General features: G+C 41.2%; 1 protein-coding gene across 1 annotated transcript in view; it reads left to right on the forward strand.

Moving 5' to 3' along the window:
• The first annotated feature begins 12568 nt into the window (after nucleotides 1–12568).
• LOC121538933 (otoferlin-like) overlaps nucleotides 12569–21867 on the forward strand; it is a 42859-nt gene continuing 33560 nt past the window's right edge. Inside the window, exons 1-11 of the mRNA XM_041847092.2 lie at nucleotides 12569–12617; nucleotides 13148–13280; nucleotides 13513–13567; nucleotides 13671–13802; nucleotides 14001–14063; nucleotides 14245–14329; nucleotides 14455–14614; nucleotides 15286–15472; nucleotides 16643–16829; nucleotides 17440–17663; nucleotides 21385–21493. Coding sequence (XP_041703026.2) covers nucleotides 12569–12617; nucleotides 13148–13280; nucleotides 13513–13567; nucleotides 13671–13802; nucleotides 14001–14063; nucleotides 14245–14329; nucleotides 14455–14614; nucleotides 15286–15472; nucleotides 16643–16829; nucleotides 17440–17663; nucleotides 21385–21493 — 1384 coding nt within the window. The remainder of the gene's footprint in view (nucleotides 12618–13147; nucleotides 13281–13512; nucleotides 13568–13670; nucleotides 13803–14000; nucleotides 14064–14244; nucleotides 14330–14454; nucleotides 14615–15285; nucleotides 15473–16642; nucleotides 16830–17439; nucleotides 17664–21384; nucleotides 21494–21867) is intronic.

Consider the following 21867-nt stretch of genomic DNA (forward strand, 5'->3'; position numbering starts at 1 on the left):
AGGCCAGGGACATCTTCTTTTTCTTCGAGGTTAAACGGCGGTTGGCATCCAATAAATGTTGCATTACCGCCACCTACTAGACTGGAGTATAACTCCCTTATACTTTGCTTTTTTTTTTTTTAATAACAAAGGAAATAAATCAACAAATACCCTACCATCTTACCCTACACTCATTAAAAACCCACCACCTTGCTCCACTATTTAAATATATATAGTCCTACCTCAGGCCAACAGCCTGAAAGGACGGGACACCACCACACAACACACCCTGTAATTATTCGGACATCAAGTCTCATACACCTAAGTACTTCTCTACAGCTGCCACCACAACCTCCATTTTTTGCGACTTACGTTCCATCCCTGCAGTACAGTTGATAACCATTGCTATAAACACTAAAACAGTTGATAACCATTGCTATAAATGCTAAAAATCCAATCTTACTAAAGCATACACTCTCGTTATTGGCCCCGTGTAGCTCAGTTGGTAGAGCATGGTGCTTGCAATGCCAGGGTTGTGGGTTCATTTCCCACGGGGGGCCAGTATGAGAAAATGTATGCACTCACTAACTGTAAGTCGCTCTGGATAAGAGCGTCTGCTAAATGACTAAAAATTAAAACAAATAAGGAAGAAAAAAAAACACTTGTTGGTTTATCCCTCTGTACCGGTACAGATCTACTACTCACACCACTCCTCTCAGGATCCCTCCCCCTTGACCTATCTTCCTCTACTTTCTTCACTGCCTCAGCATATGACAACTTCTGCACTACTCTAACCCTGGAAACCTCAACCTGCCTCTCTCACACTGGACATTTCTGATCCCCAGCCCCATGGACACCCCTACAATTAACACATACCACTTCTTTCCCCAATGTTACACATTCCTTTGTCTCATGCCATTCTGCACACTTCTCACACCTAGGAACCTCCCTCCTACACACTGCTGCCACATGCCCATAAACTTGACACCTGTAACAACATAATGTATACAGCACAAAAGCTCAAATCAATCAAATCACATTTTATTTGTCACATGCGCCGAGTACAACAGGTGTAGACCTTACCGTGAAATGCTTTCTTACAAGCCCTTAACCTACAATGGAGTTCAATAAATAGAGTTAAGAAAATATTTACTAAATAAACACAATCAAATAACAATAACGAGGCTATATACAGGGGGTACCGAGTCAAGGTAATTTGAACATGTAGGTTAGGGTAAAGTGACTATGCATAGATAATAAACAGCGAGTAGCATCAGTGTAAAAACAAAGGGGGGGGGTCTTATGGCTTGAGGGTAGAAGCTGTTAAGGAGCCTTTTGGACCTAGACTTGGCGCTCCGTTACCACTTGCCGTGCGGTAGCAGAGAGAACAGTCTATGACTTGGGTGACTGGAGTCAGGATGCTCTCGATGGTGAAACTGTATAACTTTTTGAAGATCTGGGGACCTATGCCAAATGTTTTCAGTTTCCTGAGGGGGAAAAGGTTTTGTCGTGCCCTCTTCACAACTGTCTTGGTGTGTTTGGACCATGATAGTTTGTGGACACCAAGGGACTCGACCCGCTCCACTATAGCCCCGTCGATGTGAATGGGGGAATGTTCGGCCCTCCTTTTCCTGTAGTCCACGATCATCTCCTTTGTCTTGCTCACATTGAGGGAGAGGTTGTTGTCCTGGCACCACACTGCCAGGTCTCTGAACTCCTCCCTATAGGCTGTCTCATCGTTGTTGGTGATCAAGGCTGTCTCATCGTTGTTGGTGATCAGGCCTCTCATGCGGAATAATTTATATATCCTAACATCACTTTGTCGGGCAAAGACTTAACATCACAACTCAAAAGAACAGACGACTCTTCTGTTTCACCATTCACGCCACCCTGTCTGCATCGCACCAAACGACGAGCTTCACAAACACCGGGAATCTTCCCCTTCAGTTGGTGAACTTTCACCGCTACCCCAGTAATCACTCCTTTCAATGGCAACCTTTTCTTGAGAGAAAAACAATTCACATCTCTTGTCCCCATATTATTTGACGCGGAGCGCCTGCTCCCTCTGACCAGCAGAAACACAAACAATTATCACAAGACCACCTTCACCGATTCCACAGTACCCAACTCTGTTTTCACCCACCCTGAATCCACACTTTCCCCAAAAATGTCACTCCTACCATCACAGACCTGACCCTCAGTGCAAGCCTCGGGCTCCGAGAACTTCACCACACCTACCACCTCCGATAATTCTCACTCACTTCCATTTCTCCTCCTGTCTTCGATTCGGCGTACAGCTCACTCTGCTTACAATTTCTACCATTCCTCTTTAACAAACCATCTCCCCTTTTCCCACCATTTTTAACTGATTCAAGCTCACCCTCTTCCTCCCTCTCTCTCTTCGACCTCCTCTGCCTCTCTTTTTCCCTTAATTCCTCCTCTGTATTCCAAGTATACGTATCCTTATGATAATATTATACTTCCCCTAACAAACATCTCGTTCTTGCCCTCTCAAGAGACGCCATTTCCCTCGCTACCTGTGGATCCTCCTCCTATCTATGGCAAAACTAGCTAACTCACTTCTAGAGCTATGTTCTGCCCTTCCTTCGTTGTGATTGGTCAGACTCCGCCAGGGACATCTGCTGTTGTGTTACAGTATATTCTGTTGTGACTATGCTAGCGATAATGTCACAATATAATGTACATTTAATGTAGGCAATAGCAACAGTTCAACAGTCGCCTCCAGATGACATACCTTTACTCATTATCATATTCACTGTGTGGTGACTGGTGTTGGGTTCTATTTTTCTCATAATTGGATCTGTATGTGATGAATAGCTTGGAAGGAATGCATTAATGAACTGTACTGATATAAATTGTTTCACATAACAGGCTGTTATTCATGTAAGGAACGTTAGGGGCTAGGATGAGATAAGACTTGTATTTCTCACAGATACGAACACTCTCTCTTTGTTGTCTGTGAAACTGTCCTTGAACATGGGTACATGGAGTACAGTGGAATGGTGTCTTTTGGGTGCTGACTCCACAGGTTATAATGATAGCAACTTATGCCTGGCAAACAATGTGCAACAAATGAAATGCCGAGGAGTTGGGACCAACCCCTGCGCCAACGGATTGGCTGAACCACACTCAGTCCTTTGCTCTGGTTGGCCAACAGAAGAAGTGGAGGCTTTCTGTCAGAGTATTTGAAGAAGAACTTAGAACAATGGATCAGTTCTCTGTCTGCCCTGCGTGGTTTTTCAGTGAGCCCGTATACGAACCTTCATACTTATCATACATACATTTTGCATATAATAAATTTAGCTTGGATTGAATATCTCTTGATTATGTTTTCTCTTATTCCAATACCAGATTTGAATTACGCAATTTCTAACACTGGTAAGACTCTTCAGAAGCTAGCATGTGGTCTATATCAGGCCTAGTAATACCACAGATAAAAGTTACCAGTATCTTTGCTAATACCAATACACTGGTAGTTGTTTCGCAGCTGGAGAGGCAAAATCTACAATAGATTTGTGTTAATTTCCCTCAAGGTTGTTAAGGAACATCAAGTTACTAACATGAGGGACCTTACTAACAAATCAAATCAAATGTTATTTGCCACATGTGCCGAATACAACAGGTGTAGACATTACTATGAAATGCTTACTTTCAGCCCTTAACCAACAATGCATTTATTTTTTTATAAAAAAGTAAAATAAAACAACAACAACAAAAAAGTGTTGAGAAAAACAGAGCAGAAGTAAAATAAAATAACAGTAGAGAGGCTATATACAGGGGGGTACCGGTGCAGAATCAATGTGCTGGGGGCACCGCTAGTTGAGGCAGTTAAGGTAATATGTACATGTAGGTAGAGTTAAAGTGACTATGCGTGACTAACACCAGGTATTAACATGAAGTCCTATGACAATAGACCTTGTCTCGCTCTATGCCTCTCTAAGCCAGGTAGAAAACATGCACTCCTATTGACAATGCTTCTGCCTCTCTCTCTGCCTTTAATACGCCAGGTTAAATTCCCCAGGAGACTGTCAGGATGACAGTATGACACATAACACCCCAGTCATCAGATGGCATACCTACAAAGCTACTGGAGCACAAACATATCTCCAGCCATCACCCGTCTGTCCCACATCCAAGAAAGGGCTTTGGACAGTGTGGGCCTACATGGATAAGATTGCATGGTTGGTATCAAGTCATTTTGTGGTCACCCTGGACAGCATTGTGAAAGGTGTCGTTTGTGAGGGCTCAGTTGCAACCTCATGCATATTCATTGATGTAACCTAAGTACTCGTCGTCCACACTCTAACACAGTAATACAAATATTATAATGTAATTTTGAACCAAGTGTGGTATTTGAAATGGAAGCTTTGACATACTGTATAAATATACCTATATTTCTATTTCATTAAATTAACCACTGACCAAAGTACAGACCTATTTACGCAAACCATTAAATCATCCCTGTCTATGTCGGTGTTCATATAGACTCTGTGGTCGATAAAGTTTATTCACATACTGACCGAAATCTTTCATTCATATTCTTCAGAGAAAGAGAAGAGAAAGAATGACAAGCATGAAGAGAATAAAACCCACGACAGAGGAGCTGGCTTGCATCATGAGCCTTCAGTGTCAACTCCCGCAGACCAGAATGTCTCCTGGTGTCATCCTTAACCACACATTAGAGAATGAGTTACAGGTAAGTCAGTAATCTGATGGGGTGGTGACCCTGTTACTGGCCATGCAGGAGTGAGAGGGCCCATCCCAAATGGCATCCTATAGTGCACTATATAGAGAATAAGATGCCATTTGGGACGCAATAAGAGACTACAGTTCAAATCTCCTCAGTCCAAGGCCTGGTACTAAATCATGTAATTAAAGGCCCAGTCTCTCAACAAGGACTGGCGTGTTGATGTCAACACGGGTATCACGCAGTCACACACCACCTGCTGGTTATTGTTCTCCATCAGAACCCTCTGAAGAGCTTGGCAGAATGAGTTTCCCTTCCAATGAGCTATATGGAATGTGCACACAGTCTGGTCTGCACACAGCAGGCTTAGGTAAAGCAACTGGATAGAAAAGGCTATGGTAAAAGTATTTGAATGATACCCAACTAATAATAACTAATTATGAGCAACATAAGCCAGTATTGTACTACTGTATATACAGTAACACTCAATATTATACAGCAAAGCTTTGGCTTTCAGTACCAAATCGTTTTGACTCGCATTACACATGTATTGTAAATGCATTCTTTGTATGCAAACCTGAATCCATTTCTTTTTCTCTTGATGTAGGCGATACCTTCACATAATGAGAATGACACATGCAACATTGGCTGGAACCAAAGCCTAAATAATTGATAGACTTGTTTCATTGGATACAGGCAACGTTAGACGTTAGACGTATGGCTTACAGAGTGTATGTGTTATTGATGAGCTGGTGAAATGTACTTTAGTTTTCAGTGGAACTCGTATTGAACACAAGCTGCTAAAGCGTGCTTTAACTGAGTAATACAACTATAATCAATGCTTTTTGCTCAATGCCCATTTTATTTATTGTGGAAGAAAGAGCTAGGTTATTTACATAACAAGACCTTGTTAGATCATGTGGCTAGATTTCGGTTGTTTTTCCACCACATTCCTACTTAGAAATGTGTGATAGATCACTTGAAACATGTAGTCAGAAACCTTGAAAGTTAAAAGCAATGTTAAACCCAGATAAACGCAATAACACAACACAGTGGTGTTGAGAATAGGGCTTGATGCCTTTTGATGGTGCATAGTAGACCAAGATGTCTACCAAGAAATGTACACTGAGATGAGCTCCCTATAGGAGCAGTACCCCATGAATGATTTAAGGAAGATCATTCTTCTTCCTACAATACTGAGACACTCTGACTTTTTGTTTGGTAGCACGAAAATCTATCACAGGTCATTTTCATTCTCGTACACACACACACCTGACCTCACACATATTAACGCATGTCTTTGGTTGCCTACAAAGAAATAGCCTAATTCTGTTCAAACATTTTCGGCCAACCCACGTTCTGTCACAATTCCCAAAGCTACTTTTAGTTCCCTTCACAATGTAAATTGAATTCTGAATTCTGAGTCAGACACATTGCATTACCATCATTTCTTACATTATCAGACACATTGGATTACCATCATTTCTTACATTATCAGACACATTGCATTACCATCATTTCTTACATTATCAGACACATTGGATTACAATCATTTCTTACATTATCAGACACATTGGATTCATCGAATGTGCTGTATATGTTTGCATATCTGAACTTTAAGGTCTCATAAAAAAAAGTTGCCGTAACTTGGTGGAACAAGTCTTGTTGGCTTGTCTGGCTTGGCAGACTCTGTTTGCGATGACGTATCGCTCTCACCAACCTATTTAGTTATAGTTACCTGTCTGTTCTCGGGTTCAACATTCATACACTATTAATTGACATATCACATCACTCCAGCCCAACTCCTGGCCCTGGACAAACCATATTCTTTTTAGCGCAACTTCACTTTTGTGACCTTTCTGTTTCTGCAATGTAAATGTCTAAAATGGCTATGTAGGATAACTATTTTGTAGAAAAACTCAAGCCCTCAGTTTGGTTTGTTTCTTTCACCAGGAACCATTGGGAGTTGGTTTGAAAAAAAAGAAAGTGTGCCGTTTTCTTGTATGGTATGTATAAACATTATACATTTTTCGATAGACTTCATGGATAGCAATGCTGTTGTGTATAACATAGTCACAGCTTAGTTTAAAGCATCAGCTTATTTATGAGTGAGGATGGAAAAATATTGAAATAACAAGCTCTACTCAGAAATGTTCAAATGAAATCAAATTTCATTGGTCACATTCATGTGTTTAGCAGATGTTATTGCGGGTGTAGCGAAATGCCTTGTGAGCAAAATATTTTTGCAGCCCCCCTCTTGACAGCGTAGAGAAACAATTGAAGTTTTAGAGTTCATTTCCTGCAATTCTATACATTTTGACATGGGGCGTAGAGAAAAAAGTTTTGCAGTTTTAAAGCAAGTATGCTGCAATTCTACACATTTTGCCATAGGGTAGAGAGGAGATTTAGCAATTTTATAACTAATTTCATGCCATTCTACTCATTTTGCCAAATCAAATCAAAGTTTATTGGTAGCGTACACAGATTTGCAGATGTTATCGCAGGTGCAGCGAAATGCTTGTGTTTCTAGCACCAACAGTGCAGTAATACCTAGCAATACAAAACAATACACACATAATCACCCCCCCATTTTTTTTTTACAATAATTACGAACCATAGGGTGAAGATAAATGTTTGCAGTTTTTAATATGATATCTGAGTGAGAGTGACTAACAAAATCAATGGGGGCCCCCTGGTCGGTAACTCAACCATGATTACTACAAGTTTAGATAGCTGGCTAGACTAATTTACCAATCTAAAATGTTTTAGCTGATATGGGCTAACTGACTGTAAGTGACTGACATAAGCGATAAACTGCTGCAGCACAACCAAAGTTCACAACCTTGTGTATTCTACTATTCTAACTCTCAACAGTAAGTTGAGACCCCGACTGAGTTAATACATTTTTTTGGGGTGGGGGAATTGATCCGCGGGCCTACAAAACTGTGGGCCGCCAGTTGCCCATCCCTGTTCTGAGTAAAGCAACTAACTATAGCTCTACTGAGACTATGCAATACAGAATCCCTGAAGCAAAATCTGTAAATGAATGAAGATCACCTGAAAACAGGTCAAAGCAAACTGAATAGAGATCTATCATGAAATCAAACATGAACTAATTCTACCCAAATTGTACTGTATGTGTTTCTTTTGCTTTTTTGGTTACCTCAATATTATAACAAAATAGATTTGACCAAAGAAAAGCCAGCTACAGTATACAGCAGAAAGTTAAGCCCATTGAGAAGAGATCTGTTGGATTCATCATTTACAATTCAAATCTTACAATACAATACATGCTTTTAAAGGTGTTTTATATACAATAATAATTATTGTGAGTTTAATTTTCCACAAAGCATGTAAAATGTATCCGTGGTTAATTGATGTACAGTGCCTTCAGAAAGTATTCACAACCCTTGACTTTTTCCACATTTTGTTGTGTTATAGTCTGAATGTTAAATTGGAATTATGTTTTTCTAATTTTTTACTAATTCATTACAAATGAAAAGCTGAAATGTCTTGAGTCAATGTGTGCAGTAATAGTGTTTAACATGATTTTTAAATGACTACCTCATCTCTGTACCCCATACATACAATGATCTGTAATGTCCCTTCATCGAGCAGTGAATTTCACACACAGATTCAACCACAAAGACCAGGGAGGTTTTCCAATGCCTCGCAAAGAAGAGCACCTAATGGTAGATGAAAAAAATAAAAAAAATAATGCATTGAATATCCCTTTGAGCAGGTGAAGTTATTAATTACACTTTGGATGGTGTATCAATACACCCAGTCACTACAAAGATACAGGCGTCCTTCCTAACTCAGTTGCCGGAGAGGAACGAAACCACTCAGGGATTTCACCATGAGGCCAATGGTGACTTTAAAACACAGTGGTGGAAAAAGTACCCAATTGTCATACTTGAGTAAAAGTAAAGATACCTTCATAGAAAATGACTCAAGTGAAAGTCACCCGGTAAGATACTACTGGAGTAAAAGTCTAAAACATTTACATCATTTAGCAGACGCTCTTATCCAGAGTGACTTACAGTTAGTGAATACATTTTTAAATTTTTTATACTGGCCCCCCGTGGGAATTGAACCCACAACCCTGGCGTTGCAAACACCATGCTCTATCAACTGAGCTACATCCCTGCCGGCCATTCCCTCCCCTGGGCCAATTGTGCGCCGCCCATGAGTCTCCCGGTCGCGGCCGGCTGCGACAGAGCCTGGATTTGAACCAAGATCTCTAGTGGCACAGCTAGCACTGCGATGCAGTGCCTTAGACCACTGCGCCACTCAGGAGTCAGTATTTGGTTCTAAATATACTTAAGTATCAAAAGTAAATGTAACTGCAAAAATATACTTAAGAATCAAAAGTAAAAATAATAGTATAAATAATTTCAAATTCCTTATATTAAGCAAACCAAATTATAATAATGTTTTTTAATTTTTTTTATCTACAGATAGCCAGGGGCACACTCCATCACTCAGACATAATTTACAAATGAAGCATTTGTGTTTAGTGAGTCCGCCAGATCAGAGGCAGTAGGGATGACCAGGCATGCTCTCTTGATAAGTGTGGTCCTCTGTAGCTCAGCTGGTAGAGCACGGCGCTTGTAACGCCAGGGTAGTGGGTTCGATCCCCGGGACCACCCATACGTAAAAATGTATGCACACATGACTGTAAGTCGCTTTGGATAAAAGCGTCTGCTAAATGGCATATTATTATTATAAGTGTGTGAATTGGACCATTTTCCTGTCCTGCTAAGCATTCAAAATGTAACGAGTACTTTTGAGTGTAAGGGTAAATGTATGGAGTAAAAATTACATTATTTTCTTTAGGAATGTAGTGAAGTAAAAGTAAAAGTTGTCAAAAATATAATAGTACAGTAAAGTACAGACACTCAAAAAAACTACTTAAGTAGTACTTTGAAGTATTTTTACTTAAGTACTTTACACCCCTGTTAAAACAGTTACAGAGTTTAAAGGCTGTGATAGGAGAAAACTGAGGATGGATCAACAACATTGTAGTTACTCCACAATACTAACCTAAATGACAGAGTGAAAAGAAGGAAGCCTGTACAGATTAAAAATATTCCAAAACATGCATCCTGTTTGCAATAAGGCACTAAAGTAAATCTGCAAAAAATATGGCAAAGAAATGAACTTTATGTCCTGAATACGAAGCGTTATGTTTGGGGCAAATCCAATACAACACATCACTGACTACCACTCTTCATATTTTCAAGCATGGTGGTGGCTGCCTTATGTTATGGGTATGCTTGTCATCGGCAAGGACTAGGGAGTATTTTACGATAAAAAGAAACAGAATAGAGCTAGAAAACCTGGTTCAGTCTGCCTTCCAACAGACACTGGGAGACAATTCACCTTTCAGCAGGACAATAGCCTAAAACACAAGGCCAAATAACACTGGAGTTGCTTACCAAGATGACATTGAATGTTCCTGAGTGGCCTAGTTACAGTTTTTACTTAAAGAGCTTGAAAATCTATGACAAGACTTGAAAATGGCTCTCTAGCAACGATCATCAACCAACTTGACAGAGCTTGAAAAATAAAATTGTTTAAAAAAAGTGCAAGTATTGTACAATCCAGGTGTGCAAAGCTCTTAGAATCTCCCAGCTGTCATTGCTGCCAAAGGTGATTCTAACATGTATTGACACAGGGGTGTGAATACTTATGTAAATCAGCTATTTCTGTATTTCATTTTCAATACATTTGCAAACATTTCAAAAAAATTGTTTTCACTTTTTCATTATGGGGTATTGTGTGTAGATGGGTGAGGGGGGAAAAAAACAATTTAATCCACTTTGAATTCAGGTTGTAACACAACAAAATGTGGAAAAAGTCAAGAAGTATGAATACTTTCTGAAGACACTGTATTAAGGTTATGGGATGTGAATTATTTAAACTCCTCATTGGAGCCAGATGAGGGTGTGGTGGTAGAGTGGAAACCAGGCTACCCTAAATACTAAATAAACTTCAGTTAGTGCTAAATACGGCTGCTAGAATCCTGACTAGAACCAAGAAATTTGATCATATTACTCCAGTGCTAGCTTCCCTACACTGGCTTCCTGTTAAGGCAAGGGCTGATTTCAAGGTTTTACTGTTAACCTATAAAGCGTTACATGGGCTTGCTCCTACCTATCTTTCCGAGTTGGTCCTGCCGTACATACCAATACGTACGCTACGGTCACAAGACGCAGGCCTCCTAATTGTCCCTAGAATTTCTAAGCAAACAGCGGGAGGCAGGGCTTTCTCCTATAGATCTCAATTTTTATGGAACAGTCTGCCTACCCATGTGAGAGACGCAGACTCGGTCTCAACCTTTAAGTCTTTACTGAAGACTTATCTCTTCAGTAGGTCATATGATTGAGTGTAGTCTGGCCCAGGAGTGTGAAGGTGAACGGAAAGGCTCTGGAGCAACGAACAGCCCTTGCTGTCTCTGCCAGGCCGGTTCCCCTCTCCACTGGGGTTCTCTGCCTCTAACCCTGTTGCAGGGGCTGAGTCACTGGCTTGCTGGTGCTCTTTCATGCCGTCCCTGGGAGGGGTGCGTCACTTGAGTGGGTTGAGTTACTGACGTGATCTTCCTGTCTGGGTTGGCGCCCCCCCCTTGGTTTGTGCTGTGGTGGAGACCTCTGTGGGCTATACTCGGCCTTGTCTCAGGATTGTAAGTTGGTGGTTGAGGATATCCCTCTAGTGGTGCGGGGGCTGTGCTTTGGCAGAGTGGGTGGGGTTATATCCTTCCTGTTTGGCCCTGTCCGGGGTTTCTTCGGATGGGGCCACAGTGTCTCCGGACCGCTCCTGTCTCAGCCTCCAGTATTTATGCTGCAGTAGTTTATGTGTCGGGGGGCTGGGGTTAGTTGGTTATACCTGGAGTACTTCTCCTGTCTTATCCAGTGTCCTGTGTGAATTTAAGTATGCTCTCTCTAATTCTCTCGTTCTCTCTTTCTCTCTGAGAACCTGAGCCCTAGGACCATACGTCAGGACTACCGGGCATGATGACACCTTGCTGTCCCCAGTCCGCCTGGCCTTGCTGCTATTCCAGTTTCAACTGTTCTGCCTGCGGTTACGAAACCCCTACCTGTCCCAGACCTGCTGTTTTCAACTCTTAATGATCGGCTATGAAAAGCCAACTGAGAGACCTGAGCCCTAGGACCATACGTCGGGACTACCGGCCGTGGTGACTCCTTGCTGTCCCCAGTCCGCCTGGCCTTGCTGCTATTCCAGTTTCAACTGTTCTGCCTGCGGTTATGGAACCCCTACCTGTCCCAGACCTGCTGTTTTCAACTCTTAATGATCGGCTATGAAAAGCCAACTGAGATTTATTCCTGATTATTATTTGACCATGCTTGTCACTTATGAACATTTTTGAACATCTTGGCATGGTTCTGTTATAATCTTCACCCGGCACAGCCAGAAGAGGACTGGCCACCCCTCATAGCCTGGTTCCTCTCTAGGTTTCTTCCTAGGTTTTCGCCTTTCTAGGGAGTTTTTCCTAGCCACCGTGCTTCTACACCTGCATTACTAGCTGTTTGGGGTTTTAGGCTGGGTTTCTGTACAGCACTTCGAGATATTAGCTGATGTAAGAAGGGCTATATAAAATAAAATTGATTGATTGATTGACCTGCCTTAAGAAATACACTGGTTTCGTCTCAAATGGCACCCTATTCACCCATAGGGTTCTGGTCAAAAGTAGTGCACTAAATAGGGCTCCTAAAAGCTCACATCAATCAAATCCACAGTGCAGTATTTGTTGATTTATTAACTCAAAAACGTAGTCTATGTCGCAATCAAGAACCTCCCACAAAATCTATATATCTATTCTATTTACTTCACAGAGCAAGAAAAGGATTGTTCTGAATCATGAAGAAATCACGTGGCCATAAGTCAGACCACGGAAAAGGAGGAAGAGGTACAGTATACTACAACACACACACACACACACACACACACACACACACACACACACACACACACACACACACACACACACACACACACACACACACACACACACACACACACACACACACACACACACACACACACATTACACACACACACACACACACACACACACACACACACACACACACACACACACACACACACACACCACCACCACCACCACCACCACCACCACTCACCCCAATTGTTTCTTGTAATAATAATGGAGCTACACAAAATGCTTTCTTACAAGCTTTGGTCCTAATCACTCTCTGATACGCTCTGATAAAATGACATAAAAAAATTAGAAAAGTATAGATGAAAAATGTGTAACATATCCTATGATAAATAGTAATATTCAACTTAAATTCAAACAAAAATAAATACAATACAAAAGTGACACAAACAACCTAAAAGGGTGGTTGTCAAGCTTAGCTATCGTCATCCTGTCAGGCTGTTCTGACAGGTGTGGCCTCCTTGACTGTGATTGTCCAGGCGATGAGGCAGCCATCTTGGAGACAGAGGACCTGGACTTCATGGGAGGAATGGGAGGGGGAGGGGGTCCTGACCCCGACACCATCTCCCTGGCCTCAGTCACAGCCGTCACCACTAATGTCTCCAACAAGAGGTAAGCACAGAGCACAGTTCTATGTTACTTGTGGTTTGCCAGTCAATTTACACATAACAGACAATTCTATGTAGTTAGATAACATAGAAGCAAACTCTTAGTGTTGAATTGAAGACTAATGATTCAATTACATTGTTTACAATGTAGTATCTTGTAGTTTACAAAATTCGGAAATGAAAGTCTGCATTGATTTAATCTCACTGAAACATCTTTCTAACGTGTCTAACATCAGATCAAAACCAGACATTAAGATGGAACCTAGTGCCGGGAGACCAATGGATTACCAAGTAAATTAAAATATACGCTCAATGAATCAAGGAATAATCAGCATACAGTATAAAAAATGGTTACACTAAAGAGTGTTGATACATGATAACCCTATTTTACCAGGTTAGTGTTACCATCATAGAGGCCAGGCAGCTAGTAGGGCTGAACATGGATCCAGTGGTCTGTGTGGAGATCGGAGACGATAAGAAGTACACTCAGATGAAGGAGTCAACAAACTGCCCATACTACAATGAGGTAGCCAACCTGCCCTGGAATGATGATGATTATGATGATAAGGAGGAGGAGGTTGATGATGATGACAAGGTCTAAAGCATTGTAATTGCATGTATAGTCATCAATAAAGCTACATGTATAATTTCAATAAAGCTACACATTTTAACAGAACACTTCATTACACTGATACATTTATTTTATGTCACATTTCTCTTTTAGTATTTTGTCTTTGACTTCCACGTCCCACCTGATGTTATGTTTGACAAGATCCTGAAGCTGTCGGTGAGTAGCTTTACCACAACACAAACAAACAGTTACGCTATAATTCCCCTCCCTATCTAAATGAACGGCGAGCCATGGGAATCAATGTGTCCATTATTTATACAGTCATTCATAATATTCAACTCAGGTCACATATTATTGATGCACATTGCAATCTTCACTCTGCTCATCCATCCCTCAGGTAATCCACTCCAAGAACCTGCTGCGTAGTGGGACTCTGGTTGGCTCTTTCAAACTGGATGTAGGCACTGTCTACTCGCATCCAGGTCAGGGAGAAATAGAAGGAAACACAGTAGCTACTAGTGACCTATGTCTATACTGTATGGCTCTGGTACTGACCAGTATACTGTACATATGAATGTCGTTTATTATAATGATTTTTGTCTAATAGAACACCAGTTTTTCCACAAATGGGCCCTTCTCTCTGACCCTGATGACATCACTGCCGGGTGCAAAGGTTACATTAAATGTGACATCGCTGTCGTGGGGAAAGGAGACAACATCAAGACTCCACACAAGGCCACCGAAACCGATGACGATGACATAGAAGGGTAAAAATGACCAACATATTACTGGGGATATGAGTGTAGTAGTAATAATGTAGTAGTAATACTGTAGTAATAATGTAGTAATGATACTGTAGTAATAATACTGTAGTAGTAAAACTGTAGTAGTAATACTGTAGTAGTAATAATGTAGTAATAATACTGTAGTAGTAATACTGTAGTAGTAATACTGTAGTAGTAATACTGTAGTAGTAATAATGTAGTAATAATACTGTAGTAGTAATACTGTAGTAGTAATACTGTAGTAGTAATACTGTAGTAGTAATAATGTAGTAATACTACTGTAGTAGTAATACTGTAGTAATAATGCTGTAGTAGTAATACTTTAGTAATAATACTGTAGTAGTAATACTGTAGGTGTAATACTATAGTAATAATAATGTAGTACTAATACTCTAGTAGTAACAATGTAGTAATACTTTAGTTGTAATACTATAGTAATAATACTTTAGTAGTAATAATGTAGTAATAATACTGTAGTAGTAAAACTGTAGTAGTAATACTGTAGTAATAAAAGCAGCAATAGGCCAAGCTCTAGAGAGTCCTGTGAAAGCTCTCCCATCTCACAATTCTTGATTACTTTCTATTGCTGTTTTTAGTGATAGAGATACAATGCAATGTGTTACAAGTGTTTGTCTTTAATTCTGTGGTTTCAGTAACCTCCTGTTACCTGAGGGGGTTCCCGCGGAGCGTCAGTGGGCTCGCTACTATGTGAAGATCTACAGAGCCGAGGGCCTTCCCAAGATGAACACCAGCATCATGGCTAATGTCAAAAAGGCTTTCATAGGGGAGAACAAGGACCTTGTGGACCCTTATGTACAAGTACTCTTCGCTGGCCAGAGGGTAAGTTATAGCACTCTTCTGTTGCTATGCTATGTTATGTTATGTTAAGCTATGTTACATTATGTTATTCTATGCTATGTTAAAGTACAATGGTGAGAGAAAGTTTGTGAACCCTTTAGGATTTTCTGCATGTCTGCATACATTTGGCCTAAAATGTAATCAGATCTTCATCTAAGTCCTAATAATAGATAAAGTGAACATGATTAAACAAATAACACAAAAACAATTGTACTTTTTCATTTTTATATTGAGCAAATTGGTCCAACATTCAACTTCTTTGTCGGAAAAAGTATGTGAACCTCTAGATTAATCAGCTCAATTAAGTGATTTAAAGTAGTCAAAAGTGTAGTATTTGGTCCCATATTCCTTGCACACAATGACTACATCAAGCTTGTGACTCTACAAACTCATTGGATGCATTTGCAGTTTGTTTTGGGTTATGTTTTGCCTAACAGGAACTGAATGGTGAATAATATCTACCATTTTGGAGTCACTTTTATTGTTATTAAGAATAGAAGATGTTTCTGAATAGATCATTAATAATGATGTATGAGAAGGTTACAAAGGCAAAAAGATCATACCCCCCCAGAAAATGCTAACCTCCCCTGTTATTGGTAATGGTGAGATGTTATATGTTTTGTTGTAGCCTCTGTAACTTTCTCACTCATCATTATTCGTGATTCATTCAAGTCTTCAGAAACCTCTCATCTACTCACTTATAAAGAAAATTACTCTAGTTATCACTCACCATTCAGTTACTATTGGGCAAAACATAATCCAAAACACTACCAAAACAAGCTTGATGTAGTCATTGCATTCAAGGAAAATGGGACCAAATACTAAACGTTTGACTACTTTAATACACTTAATTGAGCTGATTAATCTAGAGGTTCACATACTTTTTCCGACAAAGAAATTGAATGTTGGACCAATTTGCACAATAACTAAATTGTTTTTGTATTATTTGTTTAATCATGTTCACTTTATCTATTATTAGGACTTAGATGAAGATCTGTTCACATTTTAGGTCAAATTTATGCAGAAATGCAGAAAATCCTAAATGGTTCACAAACTTTCTCTCACCATTGTATATTATGCTATGTTATGTTATATGCAATGGGCACAACTTGTTTTATTGTACTGTTTAAGTGGACTGCTTTGTGATCCCAGGGGAAAACATCTATCCAGAAAAGCAGCTACGAGCCAATCTGGAACGAGCAGATCGTCATCACTGAGATGTTTCCACCACTCTGCAAACGCATGAAGGTCCAGATCCGAGACTCGGACAAAGTGAACGACGTGGCCCTCGGAACACACTTCATTGACCTGAGAAAGATCGCCAATGATGGAGACAAAGGTGCTTCAGTGCAGAAATGTTTCCCTTAATTCAGAAGATACTCTGTATTGTGTTTCTTTCTTTTTCTTTTCTGTGTCTTTCATTTTTTATAAAGTAAAGTGCAATAGGTGACAAGTCCCAGCTGGAGCAAATTGTGGAAGTGTTACCTTATGAAAAAGTCTGACCAAGTGTAACCGACCGAGAGAGGCGTTTTGCGTTTTGCCAGTGTGTGATGCGGAGTTGGCTGTGTTACCGCCACAATCTCCAAAAGCACTTACATTTACGTCATTTAGCAGACGCTCTTATCCAGAGCGACTTACAGTTAGTGAGTGCATACATTATTTTTCATACTGGCCCCCCGTGGGAATCGAACCCACAACCCTGGCGTTGCAAATGCCATGCTCTACCAACTGAGCTACATCCCTGCCGGCCATTCCCTCCCTTACCCTGGATGACGCAGGGCCAATTGTGCGCCGCCCCATGGGTCTCCCGGTCACGGCCGGCTACGACAGAGCCTAGATTCGAACCAGGATCTCTAGTGGCACAGCTAGCACTGCGATGCAGTGTCTTAGACCACTGCGCCACCATGCCAAATTGCCATGCTCTTAACACCCATACTCTTCTCTGCCAGGCTTCCTTCCCACTCTGGGTCCGGCCTGGGTGAACATGTATGGCTCCACTCGTAGCTACACCATCATGGACGAGCACCAGGACCTGAACGAGGGTCTGGGGGAGGGGGTGTCCTTCAGGGCCCGCCTGCTGGTCAGCCTGGGTGTGGAGATCCTGGACACCTCCTCCCCTGAGATCATGAGCTCCACCGAGGTGCAGGTGGAGGGGGTGCCCAACATCTCAGAGGTGGGTCTCACACACATGCATGTATGTAAATATGCACACACGCTTGCCCGTACACACACATGCACACACACACTGTCTCTGCCTCTTTCTCTTTCTCTCTTTCTCTTTCTCTCTCTCTCTCTCTCTCTCTCTCTCTCTCTCTCTCTCTCTCTCTCTCTCTCTCTCTCTCTCTCTCTCTCTCTCTCTCTCTCTTTCTCTTTCTCTTTCTCTCTCTCTGTCTCTCTCGCTCTCTCTCTCTCTCTCTCTCTCTCTCTCTCTCTCTCTCTCTCTCTCTCTCTCTCTCTCTCTCTCTCTCTCTCTCTCTCTCTCTCTCTCTCTCTCTCTCTTTCTCTCTCTCTGTCTCCTGTCTCTCTCTCTCTGTCTCTCTGTGTGTCTCTTTCTCTCACTCTCTCTCTTGGGTGAGTGCTCAAGCAGATAAACCCTCCTATTTTGACTCACAGCTGACAACATACAGGTCATCACGGTGCAATCTGACTAAATGATTGATCATCTTTATTAAGCTGATCGCTGATGCTACATTATTAGTCCTGAACCAGAGCTCTGCATGCACCGTATTTTCATACTCATCATTGAAATACTCACCAAACTCTCATACACTATATTTTCATACATCAGACACCATATAGGACACATCACAGCATTCTCAAGACATACATCTCCAGTTATAAACTGGGTGGTTTGAGACCTGAATGCTGATTGGCTGACAGACCATATACCACGGGTATGACAAAACATTTATTTTTACTAATTACGTTGTTAACCAGTTTATAATAGCAATAAGGCACCTCGGGGGTTTGTGGTATATGGCCAATATACCATGGATAAGGGCTGTATCCAGGCACTCCGCGTTGCATTGTGCATAAGAACAGCCCTTAGCCGTGGTATACTGGCCATATACCACACCCCCTCGGGCCTTATTGCTTAATTATCACAGATGAGGGTTTCCATATTACAGTTTTTCTCAATTGCTAAAACACTAAACCCTATTGTCTGAACCAAATGCTCAGTTGCCTGAACCCACTGATTGAATCAATCACTCTTTTGGCAAAACCATAAGCACTTTTCACCTGTTTAGACATAACTTGCCAACACATTTTCATTGTGATGCACCCGTGCTGCATAATGGTGAGCACAGGTGACAAAAGTCAAACACAATTAGAGCACAGGTGTCACCACTTGAACACAACAACTCAAAATTGATCACACTTGTGGCTAATGATGTGAGGGAACATATACAGTAAGCCAGTTCAGAGAGCACTGGTTTGTGAGGCCCTACAATGGATAGAAATCTGAGAGGAAGAGTTCGTGTGAGAGGAGGTCGAGGTGGTCGAGGTGGTCAGCGAAGACAAAGAACAGTAATATCTGATGAAATCAGAGCTACTGTGATTGACCATGTTCTTGTCCATGGTATGAGCATGAGGGAGGCTGGACAAAGGGTACAACCAAACATCAGTAGATTCACTGTGTCCACCATAATCCGAAGATTTAGAGAAGAGAACAGGTAATTACCTTTTTTGACATTATAGTACAGTATGTAAATGTTGACAGCAATTACTGTATGACATACTATATACTGTACCACAGTATACTGTAAGTAAATGTATGTTTCAGTACATCACTGTACCAATGTACTGTAGTATTGTAATGGAGGGTTGGTCTAACTGTTTGTAGGCCTAGTATTCCATGTATATTTTTGTAACTCCATGTTCTCTTTTTGTAGAATTGAAAGACTGCCACATGGGGGTGGGAGGACAGGTATGTTCTCCCCACACCAAGAGACCCTAATTGTTGATATGGTCCGTGAGAACAATGCCATTAAACTGAGCGAAATTCAGCAGAAGATCATTGAGGACCATTTAAATTTTGAGGGTATCAACAGTGTCAGCCTCTCTACTGTTGATCGTGTCCTCAAGCGCAACAGACTGTGCATGAAACAGCTATACAGAGTGCCCTTTGATCGCAACTCAGACAGAGTCAAAGAGCAAAGATTCCAGTATGTACAGGTTGGCATATATCCAGACACATTCAATGTTGATTACTCTAAGTAGTGATTTACTGTAGTGGCCTAAATCACTTTTTCCGTATCACTTACAAAACTATATCTATTTCTACAGAGGGTTTTTCAACTGGATGCAATGGAAAGACCCCATCAATACATCTACATGGATGAAGCTGGGTTTAATCTCACCAAAAGGAGAAGGCGAGGCCGTAATGTGATTGGCCATCGGGCCATTGTTGGTGTTCCTGGGCAGTGTGGTGGCAATGTCACATTATGTGCTGCCATCAGCAATCATGGGGTTGTCCACCATCATGCCAACCTGGGGCCCTACAACACTCACCAGCTCCTCATTTTCCTCAATCACATGCGAGATGCTTTGTTAGGGCAGCAGGATGAGCATCCCATCTATGTTGTTGTTTGGGACAATGTGAGTTTTCACAGAGCCCTCCAGGTTAGAGAGTGGTACAATATGAACCAAGGTTTTATCAATCTTTGCCTTCCACCGTACTCCCCTTTCCTAAACCCCATTGAGGAATTCTTCTCCTCATGGCGGTGGAAGGTATATGAACGCCAACCTTACACCAGGGTAAATCTCCTGCAAGCCATGGGACTTGCCTGTGGTGACATAGGTGTGGAGGCATGCCAAGCCTGGATACGGCATGCCAGGATTTTTTTCCCCCGTTGCCTGGCCAGACAAAATGTGGCCTGTGATGTGGATGAAGTCCTGTGGCCTGACCCAGTACGGAGACATGATGCTGTGGCTGAGTAATGCACTTATTTGTATATTTTTGTACTTTATTTTTACATGGGCTTACTGTACACAAGTGGCAAACGCATAAGATTTCTGTTTGTTTTTACAAGTGCTACATGTAAATGCACAAGATTTCTGTTTTATATTTTTGTACAAGTGCTAAATGCACAGTTTTTTTTTGTTTTGCAACATGCATTTAGCCTACAGTGAACAATAAACATTTATTTCTCCAGCTTCATGTCCTGAGCATTGTGTTTTCTATTTTTCTACGTAGTGTTTAGTGACTGTTCAGTAGTGTTTTTAATTTTGATTGACTCGGGGCACGATTTGACAACATAGTTCAGTTTTGAGCACAGATTGAACTGTTTTGAGGTGAAAGTTTGGTTTTGCAAGAAGAGTCTGAGGTTTTGTGAATGTAGCTTGAAAATTGGGTTTTGTGTTCACCGTTAAGAGAAAAGGAGAGCAGCTTTCAAGAAATGTGTCTTAGCAATCGAGAAAAACTGTAATGGGATACAGAGACAGATGAACTTGTGGATGCCATTTTTATGTCTCTGTGTCCAGTATGAAGGAAGTTAGGTAGTTTCGCAAGCCAATGCTAACTAGTGTTAGCGCAATGACAGAATGACAATGCTAGCATGCTAGTAGATACCCATAGACTAACAGTCGTTGCGCTAACGCTAGTTAGCATTGGCTCGTGAAACTACCTCTAACTCATAAAAATGGTCTCTACTAGTTCATCTGACTTTGGAGAAATAGATAAAGGGCATCATTGTCAAAAGTTTCCTTTTAATCTTTGTCTCTCCATCCATGCAGAACACCACTGTGAAAGTGGAGGTGTTCTTCCTGAAAATGTTTTCCATATTAATCTTTGTGTCTTTACTCCCTATCCATCCAGAATGCCACTGGGAAGGTGGAATAATTATTCCTGTTATAATGTATGTCCATGTTCATCTTTGTGCCTCTCAATCTAGAGCGCCACAGGGAAAGTAGAGGAGTTCTTCCTCTTCGGGGCGTTCCTGGAGGCCACCATGATTGACAGGAAGATCGGGGACAAACCAATCAGCTTCGAGGTTACAATAGGTTGGTAGCTCAATACTCACTCATCTCCCCTTGACATCAGTGCATGAGCTATGCAAAGTTAAGCCACATAAAACTCAGGTTCGAATTCAGCCCTATTATATCAATAAAACTGACTTCACTTTATAACATAATACTAAGGCAGCAGGTAGCACATGTAGGGCAGGTTTCCCGGATACAGATTAAGCCTAGTCCTGGGTTTTTTAGTCTAGGACTAGCCTTATCGGTGTCTGGGAAACCGTCCCTCAATGAAGATTCTCCATGAATAATATAAAGAAATCCATGACTAAGCATAATCTGGGTCCGGGTGGCAACCCTTGATGATCTGTATATTGCCATGTTCATAATCATATTTTAAACTTGCGTCTTTTAACTAG

This window comes from Coregonus clupeaformis, chromosome 25 (assembly GCF_020615455.1).
Source record: "Coregonus clupeaformis isolate EN_2021a chromosome 25, ASM2061545v1, whole genome shotgun sequence".
NCBI classification, from domain to species: domain Eukaryota; kingdom Metazoa; phylum Chordata; class Actinopteri; order Salmoniformes; family Salmonidae; genus Coregonus; species Coregonus clupeaformis.